The sequence below is a fragment of the Blennius ocellaris genome (genome assembly GCF_963422515.1).
Source record: "Blennius ocellaris genome assembly, chromosome: 6".
Classification (NCBI taxonomy): domain Eukaryota; kingdom Metazoa; phylum Chordata; class Actinopteri; order Blenniiformes; family Blenniidae; genus Blennius; species Blennius ocellaris.
This window is the reverse complement of record NC_137655.1, coordinates 22,396,441-22,421,440: the sequence shown is the minus strand read 5'-3', so window position 1 is coordinate 22,421,440 and position 25,000 is coordinate 22,396,441. Positions and strand designations below refer to the sequence as shown.

Here is a 25,000-nt window from a genome sequence, read left to right as displayed (position 1 = left end):
ACTATGGCGACGGGGCTTGAGGGGAGGGGGCGCCTCCCACGGAGGCTCGGGGGCCGGAGAAGGGGGGCCCCTTCTGGCTCCTTGAGGCCACGGTCACCTGAGAAGGGGTTCGGCGGGTGCGCATCGATCCTTCAGCTGGCTGGGGGGAAGGGCGGCGGCCGATACTCCTGGAGGAGGAGGAGGAGGAGGAGGAGGAGGAGGAGGAGAGGAAGAGAAGGAGGCAGAGTGAGCGCGGAAAAGGGAGGATAGGAAGGTATTGCAAGGCCATCTCTCACCCTCTGTTGGTTTATTAATGAGCGCTCAGAGCTGTCTGTGAGCACAGCATGCTCCTCGCCCAGGGGGAAGGAAAAAACAAAACCAAAAAAATAAAAAAACGCACACTTTCACACATAGAACGTAGGTGCACATAAACACCCCTATAGTGACTCGTGCACACTCGTTCGGTGCAGCAAGGACGCTGCCAGACGTAATCTCCTTAAACGAATGTGGCTCTGTCTGGTTCAGGCCTCTTATGGTACATATTCAAACGGAAAACAAGAAAAAAAAAAAAAACACTGCCCTTGAAAACTACAATGTCAAAATGCTGGTTAATAGCTTATTGGGAATACATTTACTGCAGGGGATTGTTGCAAACCCATTTCTAAGTACTGAGGACTGTGGTCTGTATGACTTGTGTTGTGATGCAACTTTTACTATGGAAGTTTCAAAGTCCATTAATTCGGTTTTAGGCGGAGAGCAAGTGGGGAGCAAAGTGAAATTATACATCTGCTGATAAAGTTAAATCGACTTGTACTTTCTATGTAATCCCCGATGCAGAAAAGCCTTTTAGAATATGAGATTCTTACCAGAGGTGAATACGTTTTATGTGATTAGAGGTATTCTAGAAAGAAAGAAAAAAAAAGACCCCATCCCTGACAGACACACGGTGGAATAACCATGTTCATTGTGAAGCATGGCTGTTGCCAGGGTGATGTTATCTAAAAAGGTGAAAGCATTGGCCAATCAAGGTCTGTAGCTTCCGTACGGAATATAAACCCAAAATCTCCCCTGCTTTATTCACTTCCTTTAATCTGCCTCCTGCGCTTTTATTCTCCCCTCTTCCTCTGAGCCACCCTCTGCCTCAGTTTAGGCACATGAATAAGAGAAAGGCCCAGTTTTAATAAGACCGCCCCCCCCCCCCTCCCCCCCCGCCCGCCCCTTCACACATTGGAACACTCCCCCAACCCTGACAAAAATCCCCCATACACCCTTTTCCTTGTGACTGGTCTTGAGAGAAAAAGAAAATTCATTGATCACACATTAGTCACTCTACACCTGCCCACACATGTCTCACCGGCACCCCCCCCCCCTCCCTCCCGCCGCCGCCGCTCTTTCATCGTCCTCACTGAACCTGCCGCACACCAGCTGAACAAAAAGCCCGCCGCCACAGGGGGTGGAGGAACGGCTCACAATTTAGCTTTTGGTCTCCCGTGTCCCTCTTTCAGGTTCGCCGGCCTCTGGCCCGACACGAGGAAGACTCCCCGACTTCATTTCCTCTGCCCCCACCCTGACAGCGTTCGGGGAAATCCCCTAAAGACTGGCTTCTCAACAAGAAAGTGAAACGTGAGCCAAAGATAGATTTCCGTTACCCCGGCTGAACTCGGAATAGGCAGCGGCTTGTGCAGCTGCGGCTTCCTTCTTACCATTGAGCAGTTTCTCGCAGCCCCACTTCCTGTTGATCTCGGCCCGCTGCAGCGCGGCTCGGTCGTCAGGCTCGCCGGGCCGGATCTTGCGATCCCGCGCGCTCTGGACCGGGGCCACGAGCCGGGGTTGCGGCCACGGCCTCTCCTGTTTGATCTGGGTGCCGTCGGGTGAGGCGGCGCCTGCGGCAGGTTTGCTGAGTCGCAGTCCCTTCAGCTCGATGCAGACCTTGAGCTTCCGCACCTCGTCGTCGTCGTCGTCGTCGGCGCTCGTCTGCCCGTCTGCAACCACACCGACACAGACTTTGGACTGTGCGCTCTCACGTGCAACGACGTTTCTTACAACTGTCATGAGTTTAGCTTAGAATTAGACCGAAAAGACTCGGAACCGATAAAACGAACACCGAAATGCATTAAAACAACTTAGCAAAAGTGTTTTTTTTTTTCTTTCTTTCTTTTTAAAGACACAAGTCACCTGCACCATCTGCAACTCCACTGTATAAAACTGAAGTGAAAAGTGCAGCGCAAAGGGAACAAAGGCCATTAATCACTTCACGCTTATGGCTGGTAAACCCCCATCTGAGCCTTACATTTAAAACAGACACACGCACACACTCACACACTGACACACACTAAAGGCAGAGTGCACAGGATGTAAAACAGACAGCAGAAGAGGAGCGAAGTCAAGAAACGGGTGGAGAAGTGAAGCAATAACGCCCAGAAAAGCAGAGGGGAGGGATCCCCCCCCCTTAAAATTCACAGGGGATGGGTATTTGACTTGTCTGCCGGTGCCGTGAAGAGCGAGCACGATACCACATGGCAGAGGAAAAAAAAAAAAAAAAAAAAAAGGAAACCCAAACAGATGAGGGAAAAAAGAAAGGAGATGAAAAGAGAAGAAAAGAGCAGCTTTGAAGAGGGTGGGTAAGCACAGCGGAGGAACGGCGGAGCTGAAAGAGGGGAGCGGGAGAGAATGGCTGTCCCTCTTCCTCGCTTCTCTCTCGCACTCTCGCTCAAAGGCAGGATTAAACACTTCTCAGAGCTGGCTGCCACACAGAGCGAAACACGGGACAGGCAGTGGAGGAAGAGCGAGGGGCTGTGATGGAGCGACTTTAAGGCGGAAATCATTGGGAAGGAGGAAGCGACAAAAGGAATGGGAATTTTTTTAAAGACAAATGAGAGATGAGACGGGGCTCAGCGTCGCAGAATGAACGGAAAAGAAGTGGGCCGAATTAAGAGCGATGCATGGAAAGCAGATGAAGAGAGGGAGATGATTGAAGGCATGTGGTAGTGGGTGGGTGTGAGGCGGGCGGCGGCGGTGGCGGTGGTGGTGGTGGAGGTGGTGGAGGTGGGGTGACAGGACATATTTGTGAGATCCTCACCCGTAGAAAGCTTGGCTCTCTTCTCTGGCTGGGACACCCGCTCGCCGTCCTCCCTCACTGCGTCCTCCTCCTTGGAGCCCAGTGGGCGTTTCCTGGCGGCTCCAAAGCCCGGGCTGGCCCTCTCCTCAGCGTAGCCCTTTGATGGCGTCAGTGTGGGTGGCAAACAGTGGCCTTCCGACTCTCGCAGCGCCTTCCTGACTCCGTCCTTGAACCCGCCGTGGCCGGCACCCCTGGCCCCGTCGTGGGCCCCGTGGCCTGGAGACAAGGGCTCCCTGTGGCCCCCGCAGCGCTGGAGGACCGGAACCCGGTTGTTCGTGTACGTCGGTCGGACGCCTGAGAGACGCAGAGGACGGCAGAGTGTGAGGCTGAGAAGAGGAGACGAGCAACAACAACAACAACAACAACAACAACAACAAAAGGGAGGGCAAGACAGACAAACTGCAAATCAGACAGACAGTGAGCGAGGAGGCAAAACGCCGGGTGTGGGGGGGATTGACAGGGGGAGAATGCCAGTTAAACACCAGCCAGCTTTTATTCCGCTTTAAAGACAGGCAGTAAAACTTTGATGGGGTAAAGACTTTTTAATCTGATGTGAGCCGAGCCAGCCCGCCGGTTCAGTGCCGCCGCTCGCGCTTCCAGCGAACAGAGGCAAGAAAACATCCTGCACGCTTGTTGTGCACAGCGACTCCCTTCCACCCCCACCCCCCCCTCCCCCCTCCTCCTCCTCCCCCCCTCCTCCTCCGCTGTCCTCCCCCACGGCATGACCGCACCACGCCCTTCTCACACAGAGCGTGACTCGCCCCCCCCCCCTCCCCCCGCTCGCCTTCTTCCTCTCCTTCCTCCGCTTTCCCCTCGACTCCCTCTCTCCCCGTCTCTCTCCATGCCATAATTAGGCTCACACGTCAGCCGCGGCCTCGCTCCAACACACAGCTGGGCTCCTAGCCAATGTAACTACCCCCCCCCCCCTTTCCGTTGCGCTCTCCCATCCGCTTTCACCCGCTAACTCCCCCCCCCCCCCCCACCCCCCCCCCCCCCGCTTTCACTCTCTCTCTCCCTCACGCAATCTCTGCTCCTCCTTCTCCTCCCTGCCCTCCCTCCCTCTCCCATCGTCTCTCTGCGCAGATAAGCACAAAAGGCTTCTTGAAAATAAAACTCCCCCTCTCGGTCTCCCTGGCTTGCTCATTGGCTTGCGCTGCCGAGCTTGTGTAAGAGTGTGCGCATACATCAGTGTGTGTGTGTGTGCGCGTGGCGTGTGTGTGCGCGCGCGCTCGGCCTGTGGAGAAGAGCGTGTCTTTTTTTAGAGTGACCCGGTCTTGCCTCAGCATTTGCAGCAAGTTCATGCGAGTTAGTGTGCACGCAAACCTATTGTTTGTGTGTCTCCCCCTTTTGTTTTTCAGGAGTGTTCATTTGTAGAGTGCCTGCGTGTGTGCGTGCGTGTGTGTGTGTGTGTGTGTGTGTGCGTGCGTGTGTGTGTGTGCGCTCGGTGCTGGGTTACTCACCCTCCCTCTCTCCCTGCCTGGTGGTGTGTTGGCAGTGCTCCAACGCTCGCTCTCTGCGCTGGCCGTCTGCCAGCTCCCGTCCTGCTGCCGCTGCCGAGGCAGACACACACACACCGCCGCCCTCCTTCTCCTTCAGCTCCAGCTCCGAGAACCGCATCATTGCCCGCTGTGCGCACACATAGACGTACACACACACACACACACACACACACACAGAAAAAATGCAGAGAGAACCCATGAAAACCACTCATCGTCTACCCACGCTGCACACACACCTCTCTAAGCCTCAATCTGGCCTCAACAGCTACAGAAGCAAGAAATAAATAATTTTTTTTAAAAAATGGCATTAGAAATCACATTGTCTTTAAATAAAAGAAAATGCCAAAGAAATTAAACCCACACACACACACACACGCACACACACGCACGCACGTACACGCACGCACACGCACGCACACACAGGACAAAAAGGAAGGACAGATAAATCACAAGCATGGCATCAAGACAGGTTAGACTACTGCAGCCACTGTGAGTCCATGCGCTCTGGGGCTTAAGTCCTGGGCATCTCCCTTCCTGAAACATAAACATGGCTAGGAAACATATACATCTAAGCCCTGAGGCAGAGAGAGGAGAAGAAAACAGAGGAAAGAAGGGAGTGGGGGGGGGGGGGTGATTGGGGGGGGGGAGGGGGGGGGGGTGCAGCGATACAGAGTACAAAAGGAGACAGAGCCCATCAGAGGCAGATGTGATAAGAAATGTAAAGAACTGACCTCCCAGTTAGCTGCAGGTTGACTTATATTACTCCCCTCTCGTGATATGACTTCCATCTAAGCAATTAGAATGGGGGGGCTCAATATATCTGTCCAGCAATTCATCTTTTTTTTTTTTTTTTTTTTTTTTTTTAAATATGAATGTATGTCACGTTTTCTCCACAAGTTTGTTCACACACAACAAGCAGCCACAATCCCAAAAAAACAAAACAATCAAATTCAGGTGACTCAAACAGGTCAACCAACACTGCATCAAAACCATCGAATGATTTCTGAACTGAGTACGTGTCCAATTAGAAACCGAATCAAAATATCGTGCTAACTGTATAGTTCATCTGTAAAAATTGCAACTATTAATTCTTTTGTTTTGGCAAAAATATCCACGTTTCAGTTTGAGGGGTCCAGAAATACATTGTTTGATAGCCTTGCGCTGCAGTTTTGCATTGACACGCCTGACACAGACAAAACCACAGTTTTCTAGGGTGCATTCACAACATAGACAGACATGTGCAACCTATTAACATATCTGCCTCTGAGCCAGTGGATAATACAGCACAGGGTTTCTTTTGTGTTTCTGGGCTGAACGCTGAGCACAAGGAACCCCAAAGATAATGGTTCAGCATGATGTGCGTATGTGAATGGCAGTGGAGGATAATCAAGTGTAGAGGATATCGCCATAATTGTAATGTTTATAGATGTCATGTGATGAACACAAGGAGGGGGCATCTTTTAGCCAATGGGGTGAGGAGAATAATGACCTTGGACAGCAACTAGGCATACCATCTGAGGGAGGTGGGCCAGGGGGGGTGGGGGCTGGTGGATGGGGGCATGCAGAGACTCTTAAAGGCGCCCCAAAGAGGGCAGCTGTTGGATGTTAAGCACACAGCTAGCCCTCCACTCCTCCTATAACCTTGGGGTTAAGCATAGCCGAAGGCAGTGTGGACTGTGAGGGCGCTACAGTCATGCTCCAAAACTACTGTATGTTCCTCTACGACGCAGTCAGCACTAACACATGCTTCACTCCCAAGGCAGTCACACAAGGAGGGGCACACACGCACGCACACACACACACACGCGCACACACACACACGCATGCACACACACACGCACACACACACACAGGAATAACCTTTACAACAGCTGCTCACTAATCAACACAGAGATGGCAGCACTGGTTAACCTTTGCACTGTCCACCCCTGAAAAAAAGGGCCCTTGCGCCAACTCACTAAAGCAATAATGAAGTAGAGGGAGGATCAAACCTAAAGCCAGGTCAGTGGCATGACAGCACATATATATATATATATATTATATATATATATATATATATCTGTACTGTGCTGTAAATGCAGAGTATGCTAATTTCATGCAGGGTCTGTCTCACAGGCAGTTCTGAAAACAACAGGAGGGGAATAAAGACAGTGGATCATGGAGTTTTATTCTGTGTGGATGTTAGGACTGAGTGTGTTTGAAATGTCTGCACGTATAAAAAGTGTTCATAATGACCTCTTTCCAGCCCACCAACTTTAGCCCTTTGTATTATGAACTGTTTGCACACACACCCACACACATACACACACACATACACACGTGTCACTTGGGCTTACCTGCAGAGCTCTCTGTTCACGGCTCAGCTTGCTGGAGTCAGCATACAGCTCAGTGGTGACACATTTAAAGCGGTCTCCAACGTAGCCTGAGGAGTTTGCGATCCTTTTGGCCAGACTGGATCTACGAGAACTTTTAGACGAAGGGTGGCAACCTTCCTCTTCTTCGTCATCCCCTTCGCCATGAGACTCCCCTAGGTCAACAATGCTGTCTTCCTTTTCAGTCTCCCTCTCACTCGCATTTTCCCGGTCCAACTCTCTCACCACATCTGCAGAGTGGTGTGTAAAGTGAGGAGCCCAGCTGTTCCTGTCCCCTTTGTCCTTACCAGAGCTGCGCTCTCCGGACGTGCGAGCACAGCGCAAGGTACTCTGGTCTTGGTCTTCGGGGTCCGGGCTGGGGCTCTGCTCCTCTGCACTCTCCTCGGCGTGATCCAGCGACCCTGGAGAAGCTGGTGGTGTGCGAGGTGTCACCCCGGGGACCGTCTATGTCATGGAGAGCCTTTGTTTTACAAAAACAGATTCTCTGGCTGCCTGTCAGTGTGGCCGGCTTTCAGGTTGGGACTTTGTCCCGGGTGGACCGGGTAAGAGTGAGAAAAGTGGTGTTGGTGTTTTGGCTCATAGTCAGTCTTTGTCAAATTTTGGTTACTATGACAACATTCATTTTGGTTAACCTTCATGCTGGTCTCAGCAGAGGGCTGGTTTTGGACTGAAGGGGTAGACTCAATATCTGTGTCTGAGTGTACAAGGTCAATGCACACAATCTTTTCTCTGGATGGTGCAGAGGAAGAGGGGTTTTTGCTTTGACTGCTACCCTGTCCTTGTACTCCCACTTCCCTGTCGGGCTTCATTGGTTTCCTTCGCCTGCTTCTTTCACAATGCTGTGTTCTCTATGGCTCCCGCACTCTTCCGCAGCTCCACGAGATTTCTCCGGTCCCCGGAGCTTCATCGTTGTATCTGCTCTATCTGGCAACTTGCTGTCAGAGTGCGTCTGCATCAAAGGGTGGCCATCTCCTGCGAGTTATAGGTGAGGTATTCACCTCCTGTTGGGAGGTTGTGATATGGTAAAGGGTGTTTTGCTGCCAAGTGGGTTGGATAAAGGCTGTTACTGCCCAGCAATACTGGGTGAGGGTAGGACCGGGCTCTTCCGGTATTGGAACAGAGTGTAGTGCCATTCCATCGGGATAGGGTAGTGCAGGTATCTATTGGCATAGGCCAAGCTGTGGTTCAGATAAGCGTCGCTTTGAGGAAGGTAAAGGTGGCCCGGGGGGTGACCATTGTCTAAACAGGGCCTTTTGTATGATGACAAATCTGGAGTGGCATCGCCTCTCTTTGTGGCCTGGAGGACTTTCAGTCCCCTCTCTGTGGTGGCCCATGATCGATGGGTGATCTGGTTGGCTGGGGCTATGTTTGACCCATTCACCATTAGGTTTAGGAGAAAGGGCCCTGAGCTAATCACCGAGGAGCCAGAGTGCTGAGTTGAGGAAACATTATGGTTGGAGTCTCTATTCTTGGACAGGATGAACTACGCTGTTGAGGAAGTACTCTCTCGAGACTCTTGTTTTAACGGAGGGCGACGAGCCCTTCGTTTGCGAGAGGCTCAAGTCTGTGTTAGGCCTCGGAGAAGAGGGCAGGCCTGACGTGTGCTGTGTGTGCGAAGGAGATGGACTCGGTACAACCCAGGAGGAGTGTAAAGTGCTGATCATCTCTGGCCTTTCTGAGACCTTTGAAGAAGTGCTGCTGACCACTGAATGTGGATGGGAGGAAGGAGAGAGCGACAGGTTTTCTTTTAGCAGCTCTCTGCTCGAGGGGAGTCCATAACGGGCACCTGAGGCCATAGTGTCCATTTTAACAGGAAATCCATTTGGAGGCAGCCCAAACTCCAGTATTCTTCCAGACAAATCCAAGGGCTTCTCTGCAGTGTCTTTGGTTGCTTGAGGTTGGTGCGTTGGCCTCTCAAAGTTTACTTTGGAGGGAGACCTGCTGGGTCTTCTCTCAATCCCACTTCTGTGCTCAGTTGCCCCCTCTCCTGGCCTGGGTTTGTGGGGGCTGGGTCGGGCAGGGGAGGGCTGCTCTGATGCCATGCTGCTAACCGAGAAAGGATGAGGAATGGACTGCGTGGATGAAGATGAGGCAGATATCGAAGAAGTAGAAGAGGTGGGTGGCTGTCCTATCCTCGCAACTGGCCGTTGTAAATCTGAATTATCATGAAGTGCAGAGGGAAGGGGAGGTTGGGTGAGACGAGAAGATACATGGGAAGAAGAATCAGCGGGCAGACGATTATTATTCCCTCCACTGGTGCCACTAGTGTTTGTACTATTGCTGCTGTTGTTGTTGTTGTTGCTGGAGCTCTTCCGAGAGGGAGGTCTGCTTGGTCTGCTGCTCCTGTTCGGAGAACGGTCCCTCTCTATAGCAGCCTGATGGTGCTGAGGGTGAGGGGACGGTTGGTGAAGCTGCTGTGCAAAAGGAGACACGACCCCAAGCCCTTTGTCTTGGCAGTGAACCAGAGTGGGGGCCACCGTGACTGCAGGAATCCTCATAGGGGGTGCCACCAGGGGAGAGGAGATAGGTGAAGGAGGATAGGGAGGCATATAATAGAGTCTCTCAGCAGCAGAGGCCGTCGGGGGAACACCGCCCCCCTGGGCCGCACACAGAGGGTAGGCCAGGTGCTGGGGAAGATATGGGTTGGGCTGGCTGAGCAAGGAGGCTTTGTACATGTTTAGAGCTGCGTACTTGGATGTGTCCATGAAGGAATACATGCTTGCTTCGGGGTAAGGGCTGAGCCACGGCATGCGGAGGTAACTGCCACCAGCACTTGCCAAACCCAAATCAGATGCCTTCTCTCCAGGCCCTACTCTACGTTCCAAGCCGAGACTTTCAGCTCCCACTCCAGAAACCAGCACGGGCTTGTGTAGACTTGGATGAGTGCCTTTGTACAGGCCCAGGTATCCATTTGTGGGCTTACGACTGTCCAGAGTGCCGTCCGGCTTGTAGATGAGTTCTGGGAGGCCATCCCTGCTGTACGTTAGAGGAAGTGCAGACGTCTCTCTGCTCTTCTCCGTCGGTAGTGCTCTGATCCCTGGGTACACGACTCCGCCATGGAGGCGAAGGCCGTCGTGAATCAAAGTGCCTCGGTCCAGCCCCATCGCTGCGAGGGGCGTCAACCTTGCATCCACCTGCGCCGTTAAAAACAAGAGTGCATCCATGAGCACATAAAATCAAATCTCTTCCATCATAATGTGGAAGAAAACAAAGACTGCTCTAAACAACCCATTGTGACATGTAAACACAATTTCAATTAGGAGCACTTACAATTATTTACACACGTAAACAGGAAAAACAAAGCATGACACAAGAAAAGAGTATAATCAGTGTCCCGAACCAGCTCGGGTACTTGCCATGTTTTGTGTGATGTGGATCCCTTGTCTTAGTTCCAGGTTGGTTTGTGCCTCAGCATCGACATCACGAACAGATGTTGCCCTGTGGAGATGAGCAAACAGTTAGCTGTGAGTGTCTTGGCTCTGCCATACACACACACACACACACACACACACAGACACGTACAGGCCCACTCACACACACAGAACCACAGCTATGTTGGAATCCCATTGCCAAAATAGGCACTTTATAAAATCTCCAAAAGAGAAATAACTTTGTAATTAAGTTTCATACGTAGATCACTTACTGGGGCATAAAAAAGCTATACAGAACTGAAATGTACGGAGATGCGTCGCTGAAATGAGACAATGGAGTAAAAATACAAAGCTGAGAAATATAAGGACATCTGAAGCACTCAGCAGAGATGAAAGCAGTGTGTGGGCTTCCCTCCCCTCCCATCCATCAACACCCACCCATCCTCCTGTTACCACCCCACCCCTCCTTTTTCTAAACCTCAACCTGCCCCCCCCCCCCCCCTGCACTGGACGTGCACGATGGGGCCACGTCTATTCAGTCACGTTCCTCACACACTGGTTTTCCCTGCGCCCTCTCTGACCCAACTCTCTTGGCCCGCCTCAGCCCGCGGAGCGAGGGAAGATTATGCGTCACAGACCACTTCGGTGGGGGACCATTTAACCACCCGCCAACCCAGAGCCGCGGATCAACAAACAGTCGCGCCGGAACGCACCACGCACAAAGTGTGGCACGCAACAGAAGAGAACTAATGTAAACTTTACAATGAAGCGTTTCAAACAATATTACAGGCGAACATGCCCGTCGTCGGAAGGATTACGTCGGTTTGAAGTTGCTTCCTGGAAAAAACACGTAGGTAATTAAACATGGCGAGAGACAGAAACAAAAGGTTTTTTAGCACACACACAATTTCTTTAGCATAACAAGGTTGTTGTTTTATGTTAGCGGCATGTGCCGTAAGTTGCAATAACTGGGTTATCTATTATTCATAACGGCTGAAAGGAAAAAAAAATTCAACAAATGGTTGGTAAAACTGTTCTTCGCTTGGTGCTGTTGAAGATGATTTTAAGGGGATAAAAGTATACGGCCATTAATATCAACTTCAATGTTGCCTTTGCCTAAATTCAGGGGGGGGTTGTCATTTCCTGTGAAAACATATACAACTGTTTGTCAGAAAGTATGGTCAAACTTTAGTGAGCACAAAGTGTGAATAAATCTCACTCTGTCCTGAAGGGAAACAGAACTTGTGAAAAAGAAACTGCTACATAAATGTATTGTTTGGTTCAAAACCTTTGAACCCAAAATATCTTATTTGAAGGAATACATTTGGAATTTGTAATATTCACAAAGAAATTTGGACAGAAAAACTAAAATCTTCTTAAATGTGTTTGGATTTTTCTTAAAACTGAGGTTTGAACTACACAAAATCTACTACCCCCCCAAACAATCTAAACCTCTTTTGAACTACTCGTCACAAACTATATATTTGTGGCTGTGGGCTTGATAGCAGAATACCTCAGAAACAATGAGACAAAACCTGAATTGTGTACCACATCCAGAGTCAAAACTGAAAACTCGCACCAAACTGCAGGTCAAAAATCACAAATTTGCACCAAACTGGGAGTTACAAAGAATTGTCCCCCATACAGCCGCAGTGACTCGCGACAACTTAACACTTGACATGGCTTCATCTCAACAGTTTCCATTTTCCAAATCTTTAAAACCCACAAAAAGGTGAACAGTTTGTGCTCCTTATAAATAAAAGGAGAAAAAAAAAAACATTTAGGGGAAAAAAAAACTGCTTCCCTTTTGGATTTGGACTCGATTACGCTTGAGGGTGGACAGTCGGGAGCGAAGAGGGACATGGCGAGAAAGACGCGGCTTTAAATAGAAAAAGAAAAAAGAAAAAGAAAAAGTGACGCCCTGTGGTGCTCGGTGGCGCTGAGAGCAGCAGAGAATCTCGGCTCCTCGATCATTGCAGAGAAACGCCTCTGCGCCTCGCTGGCACGCCACTTTTTTTTTTTTTTTTTTATTGCCGTGACCTGGGGCACATTAATCAGCCTGCTGTGGGCCCCTCGACACGGCTTCTCTCTGCGTCCCATCCCCCCTCGCCTCGCCGCCTCGCAGCCCCGCAGCCACTTCTGCTTCGACAACATCCGCGTGTGACGGAACTGGAAAAAAAAAAAAAAAAAAAAAAAAACGGGCGAGCGAAGCGCGGCGAAAAGCGCAACAGTGTTTTTCGGTGAAACGTGTGGTCGGGCCACGTGTGCGCGTCTCGCCGACTCACACAGACGCCGTTGAGAAATCACACCAGTCCCGTTTCCTGTGTTTCCTGGAGCGTTTCTTATTTTTTTTTTTTTCTTCTTCTGTCTCCTTCTCTTAAGGTCCGGGAGCAGAGACACCCGACAGGAAGACCGAGAATTACGACTTTTCGAGCGCAAAATACGCACGATTTTCGTGGGACGCGGCCGTTTCAACCGCAGGCCCAAATACAGTCAAGTATTTCTCTGGCACGGGGTTTCCTGGGGCTGTGCGACTTCCCCCGACGGGAAGCGAAGACGCCGGGGGACTTACTTGGAAAGAAAGCGATACGCTCTTGTTCAAATGAGTCGAGTCTCATGACAGAGCGCGTTACTCCGTGGCGCATCGTTTCCAGCGCGACCGCAAGGTCGTCCAACGTTACTGAACAAAAAAATAAGTACTTGGGTACAAGTTACTTTTCTACAAGGAGAGGCGTCACTTTTCCAATGACGAAGAAACGTTGGTGTTTCTTAATTATTAACTCTTCAAGGCAGGAGTTGCATTGCGGAGCTGTGAGGGGAAACTCTGATGACTGATTTACATTGAGGGAGTTACATCAGTTATTGGAAGCCACGTCTCTCACACACACACACCACGTTTTAAGTTAATCAGTCAATATTAGAGGCTATTGCTTTTGTTCCAAGTACTCTGATAGGGACCCAGCTTCTAACAGCCACGCAGTTCTTGGCATAACACCTGTTTGTGAAAGGAAATAATGTATGAACAAATGACAACAGATAAAAGGGGCTCTCCCGAAAAACATACAAGAAAGCAGCAGACAGCTCCTCGTAAAAAAAAAAAAAGCCTTGAATACAACACAGGTATTGTGGACAAGATCCAACTCCAGCTAAGAACAACAGAAAAGAAGTACAACTGTGCTCAAGGAAACTTCATTGCGACGCAATTGTAATAGACTAAAGTCGAGACTTTACAGGGACAAATTTAATCGAAATAACCTCAAAGCTGGCAGCCAAACTTCTGTTGGTGCAGTTTGTAAAGAAATTAAAAAAAAAGAAATGTATTTATACTTGCAATTATTAGGTAAAGTACTTTAAAAGTACTCTGCTCAATACCAACTCCCAAGTATTAGTAACTTTCATGACCCACTTAATGGCAATGTTAATTGCAGGCATTGTATTCAACTGACCTCTTTGAAATACACACATAGAACACCACAGCCAAACAATGATTTTTACACCGATGCAGTTTGTTGTGTAAACAAACTATAATCCTCGTGTTTAAATATCAAACGTATTGGATACAAAAACGCAGATCAAAGGGTTTTAATATTATATACAATTGCAGTAGTATTCAAGTAGATTACATAGACTTGAATTAAGTACAGGTAAAATTACACCCTTGTATGAAATACTCTTGAAAGTAACACTAATTACAACTCCGTTACAGTCATGTATTTGTAATCCATTACTCCCAACCCTGCCAGGACCCAATGGTCAAATCAAGTGCACACTTTGGCGATAAGAGGAAGAAAAGTCAAACCCGCTCGGCTCTTGTTTTCTCACCGTGGTAGTTTTTAATCGAAAACAGATGCGAATCGTAATAAATCAGATCTTATTGCGGTTTTTAAAAGCCGTCATTTATATGTTTTCGTCAAAATGGTTGCTGATTATTTATCACCTCATTCAAATGTGGCCTATATAGTTTGCATTTCATATATGAGCATTGCAACTCGGTTTGCGAAGACGTGATATCGCAGCACAAAGTGGAAGGACGGATAAGGAGAAAGCAGGAGATAGGAAAGGAGGAAAGGAGGAAAGGCGGCGTGTTGACGCCCATCCCCGCTGCTAAGAATAGTTTGCGCAACAAACAACTCCCGACGGCCGTCCAATCCATCACAGTGGTCGGCGGCAGCAGCAGCAGGCGAGAGGGGGAGAGAGGGGGGGAGTGAAGGGGGGGGGGGGGGGCAGCGGTCGCTGCTGCGTTTATAAAGCAGACCGCTGGAGCGCAGCCCCGACGCGCACCATTAAACAGAAAACCACCGGGTGTTTTTTAGCTGAACCTGGTTCGTCCCCCGCGCTCTGTATTGTTGTTTTTATTTATTTATTTATATATTTTTAAGGGGGGGAAAGGGAGTAAACAAGGACAGAGGAGTGATAAAAAAAAAAAAAAACCAGAGGAGAAGACGGAAGGAAAAACAAACTCCTTCCCGTCGTGCGACGACAGGCGAATTGAACTCTCCGTGACCCGCCGTGTGCGCACCAGAACAAACACCGGCACCGGGCCTGGTGGGGTGTGTGCGCGCGCGCGCGCGCGCCCCCGGGCGCGGCACACTCGCGCCCCACGACGCGCAGCTGCGCCCGACGGTCTGACGGGCGGCGTCGCCATGAGCAACTTCATCCACAAGTAGATCAGCCGACCGCAGACTCACGCGGGGACAACCCGATTATTCATGATTGCTCTTTGCTCATCGATTAATCTGCGTGATCTGCTTATTGCACATTTCCAACTTGGCTGCAACGGCGGGAAACTACGGCTGTGGGTCCCGCCGTGTAACGGGAGAGGACAGGCGCCCTCTCGCTCTTTGTCCCTGGAGCTTTGCCAAAGCTCTCTGAAGCGCAGAGCTCCGATCAGCTCGAAAAAAATGCAGTGTGACGCAGGATAATCTCCGCAGCGACGGGGGTGGGGTGGGGATAAACACGGATTAAATGCGGGCGCGTACACGCACACGCACGAGCTACACACAGACACACACACTTCGCCGTAACACGGAGTGTGTGTTGACTCGCACGCCAGGAAAATACTTTTGCTCACGCTGCCGGTGAAGAAAATAGTGAGCCGCTGAGGGCGGAAAAAAAAACAAGAAATGGTAAAAAAAAAAAAAAAAAAAAAAGAAGAAGAAAAAAAAAAGAAAGCGGACAAAACTCCAGCCAGGGCACTAACTCACTTCGCCCCGGGCAACACTAAACTCTCGGCAGCATTAACACCCGGCGTCATAATGAGAAAAGGCTGGGGAGGACGCCGCCAGCCCATTTTTAATTGTTATTGATCATCAAGCCGACGTGTGCCAAATGGTCCAATTGATCATCTCTACGCACCCTCGGTGCAGTCTGTGGAAAGTTGACGTGCTGTTTCTCACTGTAGTTTTAGATCTGAGAGGGAGAGAGAGAGCGAGAGAGAGAGGGAGAGAGAGAGGGAGAGGGAGAGAGAGAGAGAGGGAGCGAGGGAGAGCAAGCGAGCGAGAGATAAACGCTGTAAAGAGTCACGGTGCGCCGCCGCCGCCGCCAGAGCGCGGAGCTGAGGGAGATGGCGGCGTCTCTTCAGCTGTCACATTATTAGCGACCGAGTTGTAAACAAGGGGCCCCTGCGTCCTCCCGGGCCGACGCACAGCCGCATGCAAGTTGGTGCATGGTTCAATCCCCCCCTCGGCGGCACGGCCGTCAACAACGGCGACATTGTGAGCCCCCCCCCTCACCCCCCCCCCGTGCTGTCATAGGGCCCGGGCGGCGGCTGCTGAACTGGCTCTATTCATCCCCGGCCAAATGAGGACTAAATGGTCCTTTATGCCACCAAAGGAACCGATTGTAAAAGAGATGCGTATGCGAGTCGACCCGCGTTTACCGGAGGTTTCTTGACGTTTATTTACGATGCTGGTATATCGCTTCCATGCGTCCCCTGGTGAAAACACATGACCCCCCGCGTGGAAAGTAGAAAAAGTTATCTGTAGAGAACTTTTCAAAGTGCATGACACAGGCATGGACAGGGGGGGGGGGGGCTCGTCTGATCGTTTGAAGACCACTCCAGATTAATTGTGACGCGTAAAGACGTGGATTAGAGTGGAGGTAGAATGAATCTTTCATACGTCGCCATGAAAGATTCATTCTACCTCTACGGGTATCTTTCATACACTGACCCAGCCGAGATTCCTGACGTTTAAAGGTCACACCTAAAAGGACGCGCGCGTGGCGAAAATACCAAATTAATTCTCCACTAAATATGTAAAAAATGTTTACTTGCTGGCGTGAGACCTTGCGAGGAGCCTCAGCGCCGAGGTCAAACGCTTTGTAGCCCCGACGCGCAAACTGAGTGATGTTGCGCGCAGACAGCAGATAACACATTCCTGCTTTGAAGGCTATTGGCGTAATAAACTCCTATCGCGATCACCCCGCCGCGCTGCCAAGAGTCTGTGGGATTTCGTCAGAGATGCCGGAGGCACCAACGTCTAAAAACAAACGAGGAGGCTTGATCAAGACTGTGCCTGCAGAGCCTCGGAGGAAGGGAGGTGAGGTGTGTCATCATTACTCCGCCGCCGAATCAATCTTCCAATAGGCCAGAGCAAGGTCACTAAATACGATCCAGAGATTTACGTTTTAATCACGGCCCCCGCATTCGCGTCACATCCAACCCCCGCTGCGCGGCCAAATGCTGGGAAGGGCAAAAAAAATCACCTAAATTGTCAACAAAAACAACAACAAAAAGTCAATTTCTGCTTAGGTGTGCGCAAATACGTTCGGGTTTTAATACAGCAGACAGGCGACGGACTTGAGAATAATGTGACGTGGCTCCGTCCTGCTCGTCTCAGCGCGGGTGAAACAGCACTGGGGGGGGGGCGTGGGGGGGGGGGGGGGGGGGGGCGACACGTCTCTGCGGGGAAGTGACCCGTGCGCTCCAGACCTCGTCGAAACAAAAAGCTTTGTGGTGTGCTGCGAGAGCGAGAGAGAGAAAGAGGGGAGGGGAGGGGAGGGGAAGGGGGGAGGAGGAGGAGGAGGAGGGGGAGGAGGAGGATGGGGGCTCTCCTGTTTCATCGCGAGGTCCCGGGAGGCCAGCACGGAGCATAGCTTCAATCAAACCGTGACGTCTCCTCCGGGAGCTGCGCAGCGCCTGGAAAACCGATCTCTCCTCGGCTCTCCGCCGTGCCTCCGCTTTTGTTCACACGCATCTCGCCTCGGCAGTGAGCGCAGCGCCGGCAGCGACGAGACTGTTGTTTTATATCCGGCTTGAGAGCGAGAGACGGAAAAGAAAAGGAGAAAAAAAAAAACCCCCCAAAAAACAAGCGCTTGCTACAAAAAAAAAAAAAAAAAAAAAAAGAAGACAGCCCTCGTGCCTCTGTCTGGTATTAAACACAACACGGGGAATTCTTTTGATGAATTTTTTTGCCCATTTCCTTCACTACTTCCTCTTGACACATAAGGTTTGATAAGCAAAAGTGGCCCCCGAGATTGTACTGACACCCGCTCTCCCGGTGCGCAATAACCCCCCCCCCCCCCCCCCCCCCCCCCCCCCCCCCCCCCCCCCCCCCCCCCCCCCCCCCCCACAAATGCTCCCTATTGATTCCAGATTAGAAAGGGAGGACGAACGGGAGGTTAATGGGTCTAAAATGGAGGCGGTGATGTGGCTGTCCCCATTCTCTTAAACGCAGCGGATCATCCCGCCGCCCCGCGGAGCGCCACGCTGACACATCCACTGTCACACATCACTCAGCATGACAATGAGCCCCAGCAGGCCGGCGGCTGCTGCCGCGGCTGCCTCCAGGTGATTGCTTGCCCACCAACACGCACGCATCCCTAAACTCTATAACAAATTGATTTCTCCCAAGCTGCCGAAATGTTCTCTACATGCTTTAAAACGCTCATTAACGCGTTACGCACGCGCGTCATTTTTTTCTCTCTCTCCACAAACGGACTGCACCTGGAGAGATAAGGCTGGTAAATGTGACTAGCAAAAGGTTGGTGGGGGGTTTTTTGTGTACGTTTCCAATTAGCACCAGATAAAATCCAATGTTGCCTGGGGTTCCTACCCTTCAACTGCATTTTGACGACAATAAGGCATTAATAAACTATTTATGAGGGAAAAAAGTGTGAAGTGTGTGCGTGAGAGGGGAAAAAAAACAAAACCCCAATATAGTCAATCTGTGGTAAGCAGCCCGCCCCCTCTCTGTCCACACACCTGGAAAACAGATCAGTCCCACACGGGACTTCGCGGCGCGCAGTGGAAAAATGATGCGCAACGCCTGAGACCGACGGGGGCGCGCTATAAATAAACTCGGCCCACACAAAATGTGAAGTAGCCCGTTTGTTTTAGGCTTCCTCCACAGAATCACTTAGTGAGAGATCACACATTAGCATTCGTCAAAGTTCGTGGCGCACTGAGAACGTGGACGGGAGAAGTAACACAGTGAGGAAAGATATTGGAAAACACATGCCGAGTCCACGTCCATTTCACCAATGAGACTTAAGACCCCGAATCCTGACTTCACACACTGGAAAACAACGGCACCAACGTGTCCACCAGAACAAATGGGCCCTTTATACTAGTACGTTGAGTTGAACCATTTCCAAATCTGTTTGCCCCGTTTTAATAAAAAAAATGCTTGAGAAATTTTAATTTATCTTCGATGATCTCCAAGTGTCCTTTCCTCGCATTAACAATAAGACCGACGTTTAATTTCAATACAATGCGGCTTTTGTTCTGCATCAAAGCCCCTCTGAAGTAGCCTCCACCCCCCCCCCCCTCCCCTCCCCCCCACCAGTTTAATCCTCGCCTCTGTTCCTGCGAAAGGTCCCAAACACGAGGTCCTTCTCATTCGCCCTTTCCTGCCCCGAACCGACCAGCCGGAGCAGCGAGGCGCGCGGGGAACCGTTCTGTCGTTCCGTGCGATTCGACACTGCTCGGATCGGCTTCTGCCGGGGTGGGGGGTTTGGGGGGGGGGGGGGGTGACGGCGGGTGTTTTAGTAGCTGCTCCCCCTCACTGAGCGCGTCAATGAGCTGGAGCCAGCCAATGTGAGGCTCATCGATCGTCCTAAGAGAGCGTCCCCTTAATTAGAGGCTGCGTGGGCTCCGGGACTCACGGAGAGAGATAAAAAAAAAAAAAAAAAAAAAACCTCCTCCTCAGATAAGCGGCGCCGTCCTGCAGTGGACAGTGCGGGCCGAGAAAATCCTCTCAGGGAAATAAAAAAATAAAAAAATAGAGCCTGTTAAATGCCTTCTCGCCGGTCGTGAAGCGCAGTCGACGGAGCCCGCAGAGGAGCTTTAAAAGAATCGTTGGGCAAGATGATTCAGTTTGGAACGCGTCCAAAATGCCTTGCGGCACTTATTTCAATTAAGTAGCAACTTTATAAGAAGTAGCTCGCGCTGATTGCTGTCGCCCCACGACGGAGCGGGAGTGGAGGAGGGGACGGCGAAAGTACGACGCTTCAAAGTTGGTTGCGGTATCGGAGAAGCGCTGAAACTGAGCGCGCCCAAAGTGACGCGACAGACGCCGTTTAAGTGTTTTATTTTAATTGAAGAGTCTGTGTGACTTTTGCGTGCCTTTAAATAGAAAGGCAGTAGCGCTTTAAAGGAGCTCCGGGAAGGAAGGCAGGAGTCCAAAAGTGGCGCTTCACCGATCCGCCGTGCGCAAAATGTGTTTTTTCTGCCGCGCAAAGCGGGCGCAAAGAGTGCACCGCGAGTGCAAAGTCAAATCCGAGAACACCTGCAAGACAAGGCGTGTGCGTGCGTGTGTGGAGAGAAAGGGGAGAAGGCGAAGGAGGAGGGGGGGGAGAGAGAGAGCGAGAGAGAGAGAGAGAGCTGGCTCGGTGCCAAAAGCGGTTTCCATCAACTAGACAGGAAGGTGAGCGGTGCAGTCCCGTGTCCCGTTCCTCCCCCAACCCCCCACACCTTTGCTCAACACCACCTCTGGGACCGAGGAGACAACTGATCAACGTCCACTCTTGTCCAAACACAACACCCCCCCCCCCCTCTCCCCACCACACACACACACACACACACACACACACACACACACACACACACACACACACACACACACACACACACACACACACACACACACACACACACACACAAACAAACACGCGCGCCAGGCGGCCTGGCACACACCGCGGGGATGCCCTCCAACTGAACTGAAGTGTGCGTAAACGGAGCCGCGCCGCTCGCTTTGCCTCGAGCAGGGCGAGGCTGGATTCCGTAACCTTGTTTAGCGCAGAAGCTCCGTGTGCGCGCACGCACACGCGTACACACACACACACAAGCACACACGCTCCCCTCCTCGCCCCACAGGCACACTCGCACTCTCCGCTGCCACACAACAGGGTGCGAAAAGCTTGAATATTCACCGACGGCGGACGGCGCCACTTTCAAGTTCGCTAATCTCTGGAACGTCCTTCTCACCTCCGCCCGGCTGACAGGACAGTTGTTAAGGGGCCAAACTCATTGTGTGTGTGTGTGTGTGTGTGCGTGTTATTTATCAACCACATGCCACTGCCCCGCCGAAACGCACAAAGACCACCCTATGCGCTATTCTTAGAAGTGGCCGATCTTCTCCCCCGGCGCTGCGCACCACACCGGACCCTCGCGCACAGCCCCGACCTCTCAACCGTCACATTTGAAATTAAAAGCGACACAACAACACCGCATCATTGAAAACATCCTTTCCGTTATAGCAGGCAACTATTAGAAACAGCACGATATTCCTTTTTTTTTTCTTCCCCCCCCCACCACCAGTCAGGCAGATGTTTTCAGAATACACACGTTGAAAAATAGATCGATTTTCTCATTTGTCATTTATGTTCTCACCTGGTTAATTTGTCGCAAAGTCCAGCCGGAGTCAACTCACGCCTTTTTTCTCCCCCTGTTTTTGCCAAGTTATCTCGGAGGGGAGCGATCCGTGCGTACGGAGACGGAGCCCGGTTACGGTCCTGTCTGCTGGGGACAGACGATCCCGAGCCAAAGAGGGGGGGAAAAAACAAAAAAAAACACTAAAAGTGTCTAACAGGTTATCCACTTGTCACAAACAAACTCAAGTCTTATGCTTGGAGCTCTCGGTGTCTGTTCTATTGTCTACACGCAACTCTCATCCATTTCTCTTTTATTTGAAGCGGACTTTGCGCTGAAAATGTCACTTGTGTTTCCATAAAGAAACAAACAAACAAAAAAAGATCCTGCGCAGAGAGAAGGAAAAAAAAAAAGAAAGAAAGAAAAACACACGCCGGATAAAAGAGAAATCCACACGAGAAATCCCCGTTGAGGTCCTTGAAGTCGGGAGAGCACTGCGCTGTTCGGTCCGGGCCCCCCACTCCACCCCTCCTCTCCACCTCCACCCCCCCTAAAGGATACAGGTGGCGAGGTCGGCGGATTCGCGGAGAAATTAATTCACAGCTCGGCCGTACCTCGCAGCCAGCGCCATGTTGGGTTTGAGCGGAGCACGCCGCGCTCGGAAAAAAAAAAAAGAAAAAAAAAAAAGCCCCTTTTCCTCTCCCGCTCTCCGTCACTTCGTGTCCTCGTTCCAACAAAAAAAAAACGGCCGGAACTCGCGCCTCGGAGGCTCTCGCTCGCGAAGGTTATTCCGCGTCGCGTCTCGTCGTCCCGCCTCTTTCGTCGCGGATGGCAGAACCAACTCCCCCCCCCACCAAAATAAAAAAACAGGCGCGGGTCGGAGCCCCTCGGTACGCGCCGAGGGACGCACGGAGCTGTACGGGGAGTGCCGCGGCGCGCGGAATGGATGAGCGAACACTGCCGAGACCGAGCGACTCGCTCCACTCCCACTCGCGCAGACTCTACCCAGAAGGCCAGTCGGGAGACCGCAATTACCATAAGCCTCCGAGCGCACACGGCTCGGGCTGCGCGCGCACGCACGCAACCAGACGGAGCCACACGCGAAAGCGGGCGCCGCGCACGGACGCGCACGCGCGCGCAAACACACACACATCCGAGGCTCCGCGGAAACTCCAAAACAAGGAGCGGAGAGGCTTTTTAAACTGCAGAACCAGGCGGAAAACAAAGTAATAATGTTAATAATAATAATAATGACAATAATAATGTTAATAATAATAATAATAATAATAATAATAATAATAATAATAATAGGCAAAAAAAAGTCCGTTTTTAAAAAAGAGAGCAGGGACCATCTCATATGAAGTAGTTTATGAGATCATGCTTTATTAGACTTTTTTTGGCCATATATACAGAGAAGCTTGGTTATTAGGGACACAGTGTGCTCAAGTCAACAAGAAAGTGAAGAACATTTAATATTTAACACCCAATCCAATAAGGGTAAAATAAAAAAACAGGACTTACTGTCCATCCTTACTCTCATTCGAACATCACATTAAAATGTATTAGAAGGCGACAGGACTCTCCACTGTCCATCCTATTAATTCCCAAATACATACCACTGGGTTTTCTTAGTGATTTCCTATAGTAACTTAATTTTGTTCCTATCTCGCTATAAGCAAATCTGTGAGCACAGGTATGTGGGGAGATAGAGATAAGAGAGAGGAGAGAGGAAGAGAGAGAGAGAGAGAGAGAGTAGAGTGTTTAGAGAGAAGGGCTAAGAGCGGCACATCTGAAGCACACAAGCTCATGTCAAGTAAAGAGGAGGAGAGATCAGAGCCTGAGGTGTGCTATCTGATTGCCTTCTTCTGTGAGTAGGAGAGAGTGAGAGGGAGAGAAAGAGAGAGAGAGAGAGAGAAGAAGAGAAGAAGAAAGCAGTAGCAGAAGACAGACAGAAAGACGTGGAGTAGGAGTCGGAAAGAGGGAGACTTGGCAATGGGGGTTCTGGCTGCAGTTGCCACAGCTGTTGAAAGTAGGAGTTTAACCAGACAGTCACACACAAATAAACAGAAAGCTAGGAGAGCACTCACATATGGACACGTTTAAAAACCGAACTCATCGCGGAGGGCCAATGTGCAAAAGTTTGTAGTCAAGGCTTTAAGAAGCAAAAGAAGGGATCTTTCTCCGTGAAATGAAAAGAAAAGGTAGCAGCGTACTAATGCGCTCTCTTCCAGGGAGCTGAATGGTAGCTGAACTTTTTCTTGGATAACATTTCAAGCAATTTAAACAACCTTTTTTTCTGGGTTGGAAGGGGGGGGGGGGAGGAGTAGGGGGTGGCTGGACGGCCGGGCCTGTTTGCTCTTCCACTTCATTACAGACCTAACGGGCACCGGCAGGTCCAAGCGCTAAACGAAGGAAGAATAACTGGCCACCGCGGCCACAAGTTAACTAGTGAAAGAACTGTTTGTGTGAAACTGCTTAGATGCGTTAAGAACAGTTTTGTGGTTCCTAATTCACAGAATCAAATGCATTTGAAGATTCTGGGCCGTCGAGACCAGGTCGTCTGTCTCTCTGTCTCCTTCAACTGGATTTGTCAATGACGTATAGATGATAACTACTCCAAGCGTTTTACGTTTTTTTTTTAGACTTTAGGTCATAATTGAATCAATTATTTTCTGCTGTTGCAGTATTTGAAACTCTGTTATTAGTGAGTGAGGGCGTTTCTTGGACGAAAGGTGAAACATGTTTGAGGACTGTGAGCAGGTCCGGTATCTCACAATAGATGCTGAAATCACATGTTTCATCAGTCGCTAAACGTCTGTGTTGTGAGTTCTAGTCTTCAAGCTTGGCAGCAGAGTATAAAATGGTGCAGGTATTTGTTTTTGTGGGTGGTTGTAGAAAGAAAGAAAAAAAAGAAAGTGGGACAGTCTGGTTCCGTATGCTGCAAAACTCTCCGTTCACTTCCTTTTCACTCTTTATGACAACAAATACGACCCGGCATCTCTGTTAACTTGGTCTCATTTGCATTTTCTTCCGCCTGTTTCAGACGGGTAAAAAGAGCAGAAATTAGTGAGGTGACTGTGTTATCTATTGTACGGCGGCTGCATTCACAATGAGCCCTTGCGTGGAGAAAGGGCCCTTGTTTGACTGCGGTCCATCCGTCGAATTCGCTGGGGGCCTATCACACAATCTTTGACACCACCCCCCCCCCCAAAAAAAAAAAAAACAGGAATAAATGATCCGGCAAACAGTCAAACCCAAGCCCAGCATGCATCCACTGTAAGACAACATCAGGCTTGTGGGACACACGCTGAGGTTTGACCACAACGTCTGTGGCCTTAAAATGGACATTCAATGTACTGTGGGCCACAGAAACAAAAAAAAAGGAGGGCTACGTTTTATCTGTCATGCATTCTTTGCACATGGCGTTCGCATCTTTTCTCGACAATCGTGTCTGAAGCACCTCGACAGCTCACAGCAGTTTTTTTTTACTAAACAGTACCATCTGAGTGATGGCGGCGATTTTATGCCAGAGTGGTAAGAATTTTTTTTTTTTTTTTCAAATCTTAATAGGGCCTGGACAGGAGTCGCTCACAGATGGAATGGTGTGTGTACCATACCACATGGTGCTCAATAGACCTTTGTATATTCCTTTGAAGAACACAGCAGTGAATGGATTTGATGGTACGATTATACAAAACAAAAAATAATTATGATAATAATGCGAAAAGAGAAAGAAAGACAAGAACTGGATAATATCCAGTGAAGACAAAGAGACAGTTGAACTTAAGAAACTAACTGTGATACAGTCGTGTTTCACTGTCATCGGCACGCTGCTGATTTGAATGAATGTG

The 25,000-nt window shown here is 50.2% G+C and overlaps 2 protein-coding genes across 2 annotated transcripts in view; both read right to left on the bottom strand.

Annotated features, from left to right (window-relative positions):
• The window catches only part of LOC308131231 (BCL-6 corepressor-like), a 35,271-nt gene extending 14,053 nt beyond the window's left edge, over positions 1-21,218 (bottom strand). Inside the window, 20 exon segments of the mRNA XM_080497879.1 lie at positions 1-74; positions 77-122; positions 124-167; positions 1,683-1,961; positions 3,059-3,391; positions 4,558-4,723; positions 5,328-5,384; positions 6,933-7,389; positions 7,391-7,446; positions 7,448-7,774; positions 7,777-7,934; positions 7,937-8,077; positions 8,080-8,115; positions 8,118-8,278; positions 8,280-8,367; positions 8,370-8,432; positions 8,435-8,488; positions 8,491-10,102; positions 10,325-10,406; positions 21,171-21,218. The exon segment at positions 1-74 is cut by the window's left edge and continues 84 nt beyond it. Coding sequence (XP_080354005.1) covers positions 1-74; positions 77-122; positions 124-167; positions 1,683-1,961; positions 3,059-3,391; positions 4,558-4,723; positions 5,328-5,384; positions 6,933-7,389; positions 7,391-7,446; positions 7,448-7,774; positions 7,777-7,934; positions 7,937-8,077; positions 8,080-8,115; positions 8,118-8,278; positions 8,280-8,367; positions 8,370-8,432; positions 8,435-8,488; positions 8,491-10,102; positions 10,325-10,327 — 4,155 coding nt within the window. The 5' untranslated portion in view covers positions 10,328-10,406; positions 21,171-21,218.
• The window catches only part of LOC308131725 (cyclic AMP receptor-like protein A), a gene marked incomplete at its 3' end in the record, with an annotated part of 31,476 nt that continues 16,829 nt past the window's right edge, over positions 10,354-25,000 (bottom strand). Inside the window, exon 8 of the mRNA XM_080498555.1 lies at positions 10,354-10,406. Coding sequence (XP_080354681.1) covers positions 10,354-10,406 — 53 coding nt within the window. The remainder of the gene's footprint in view (positions 10,407-25,000) is intronic.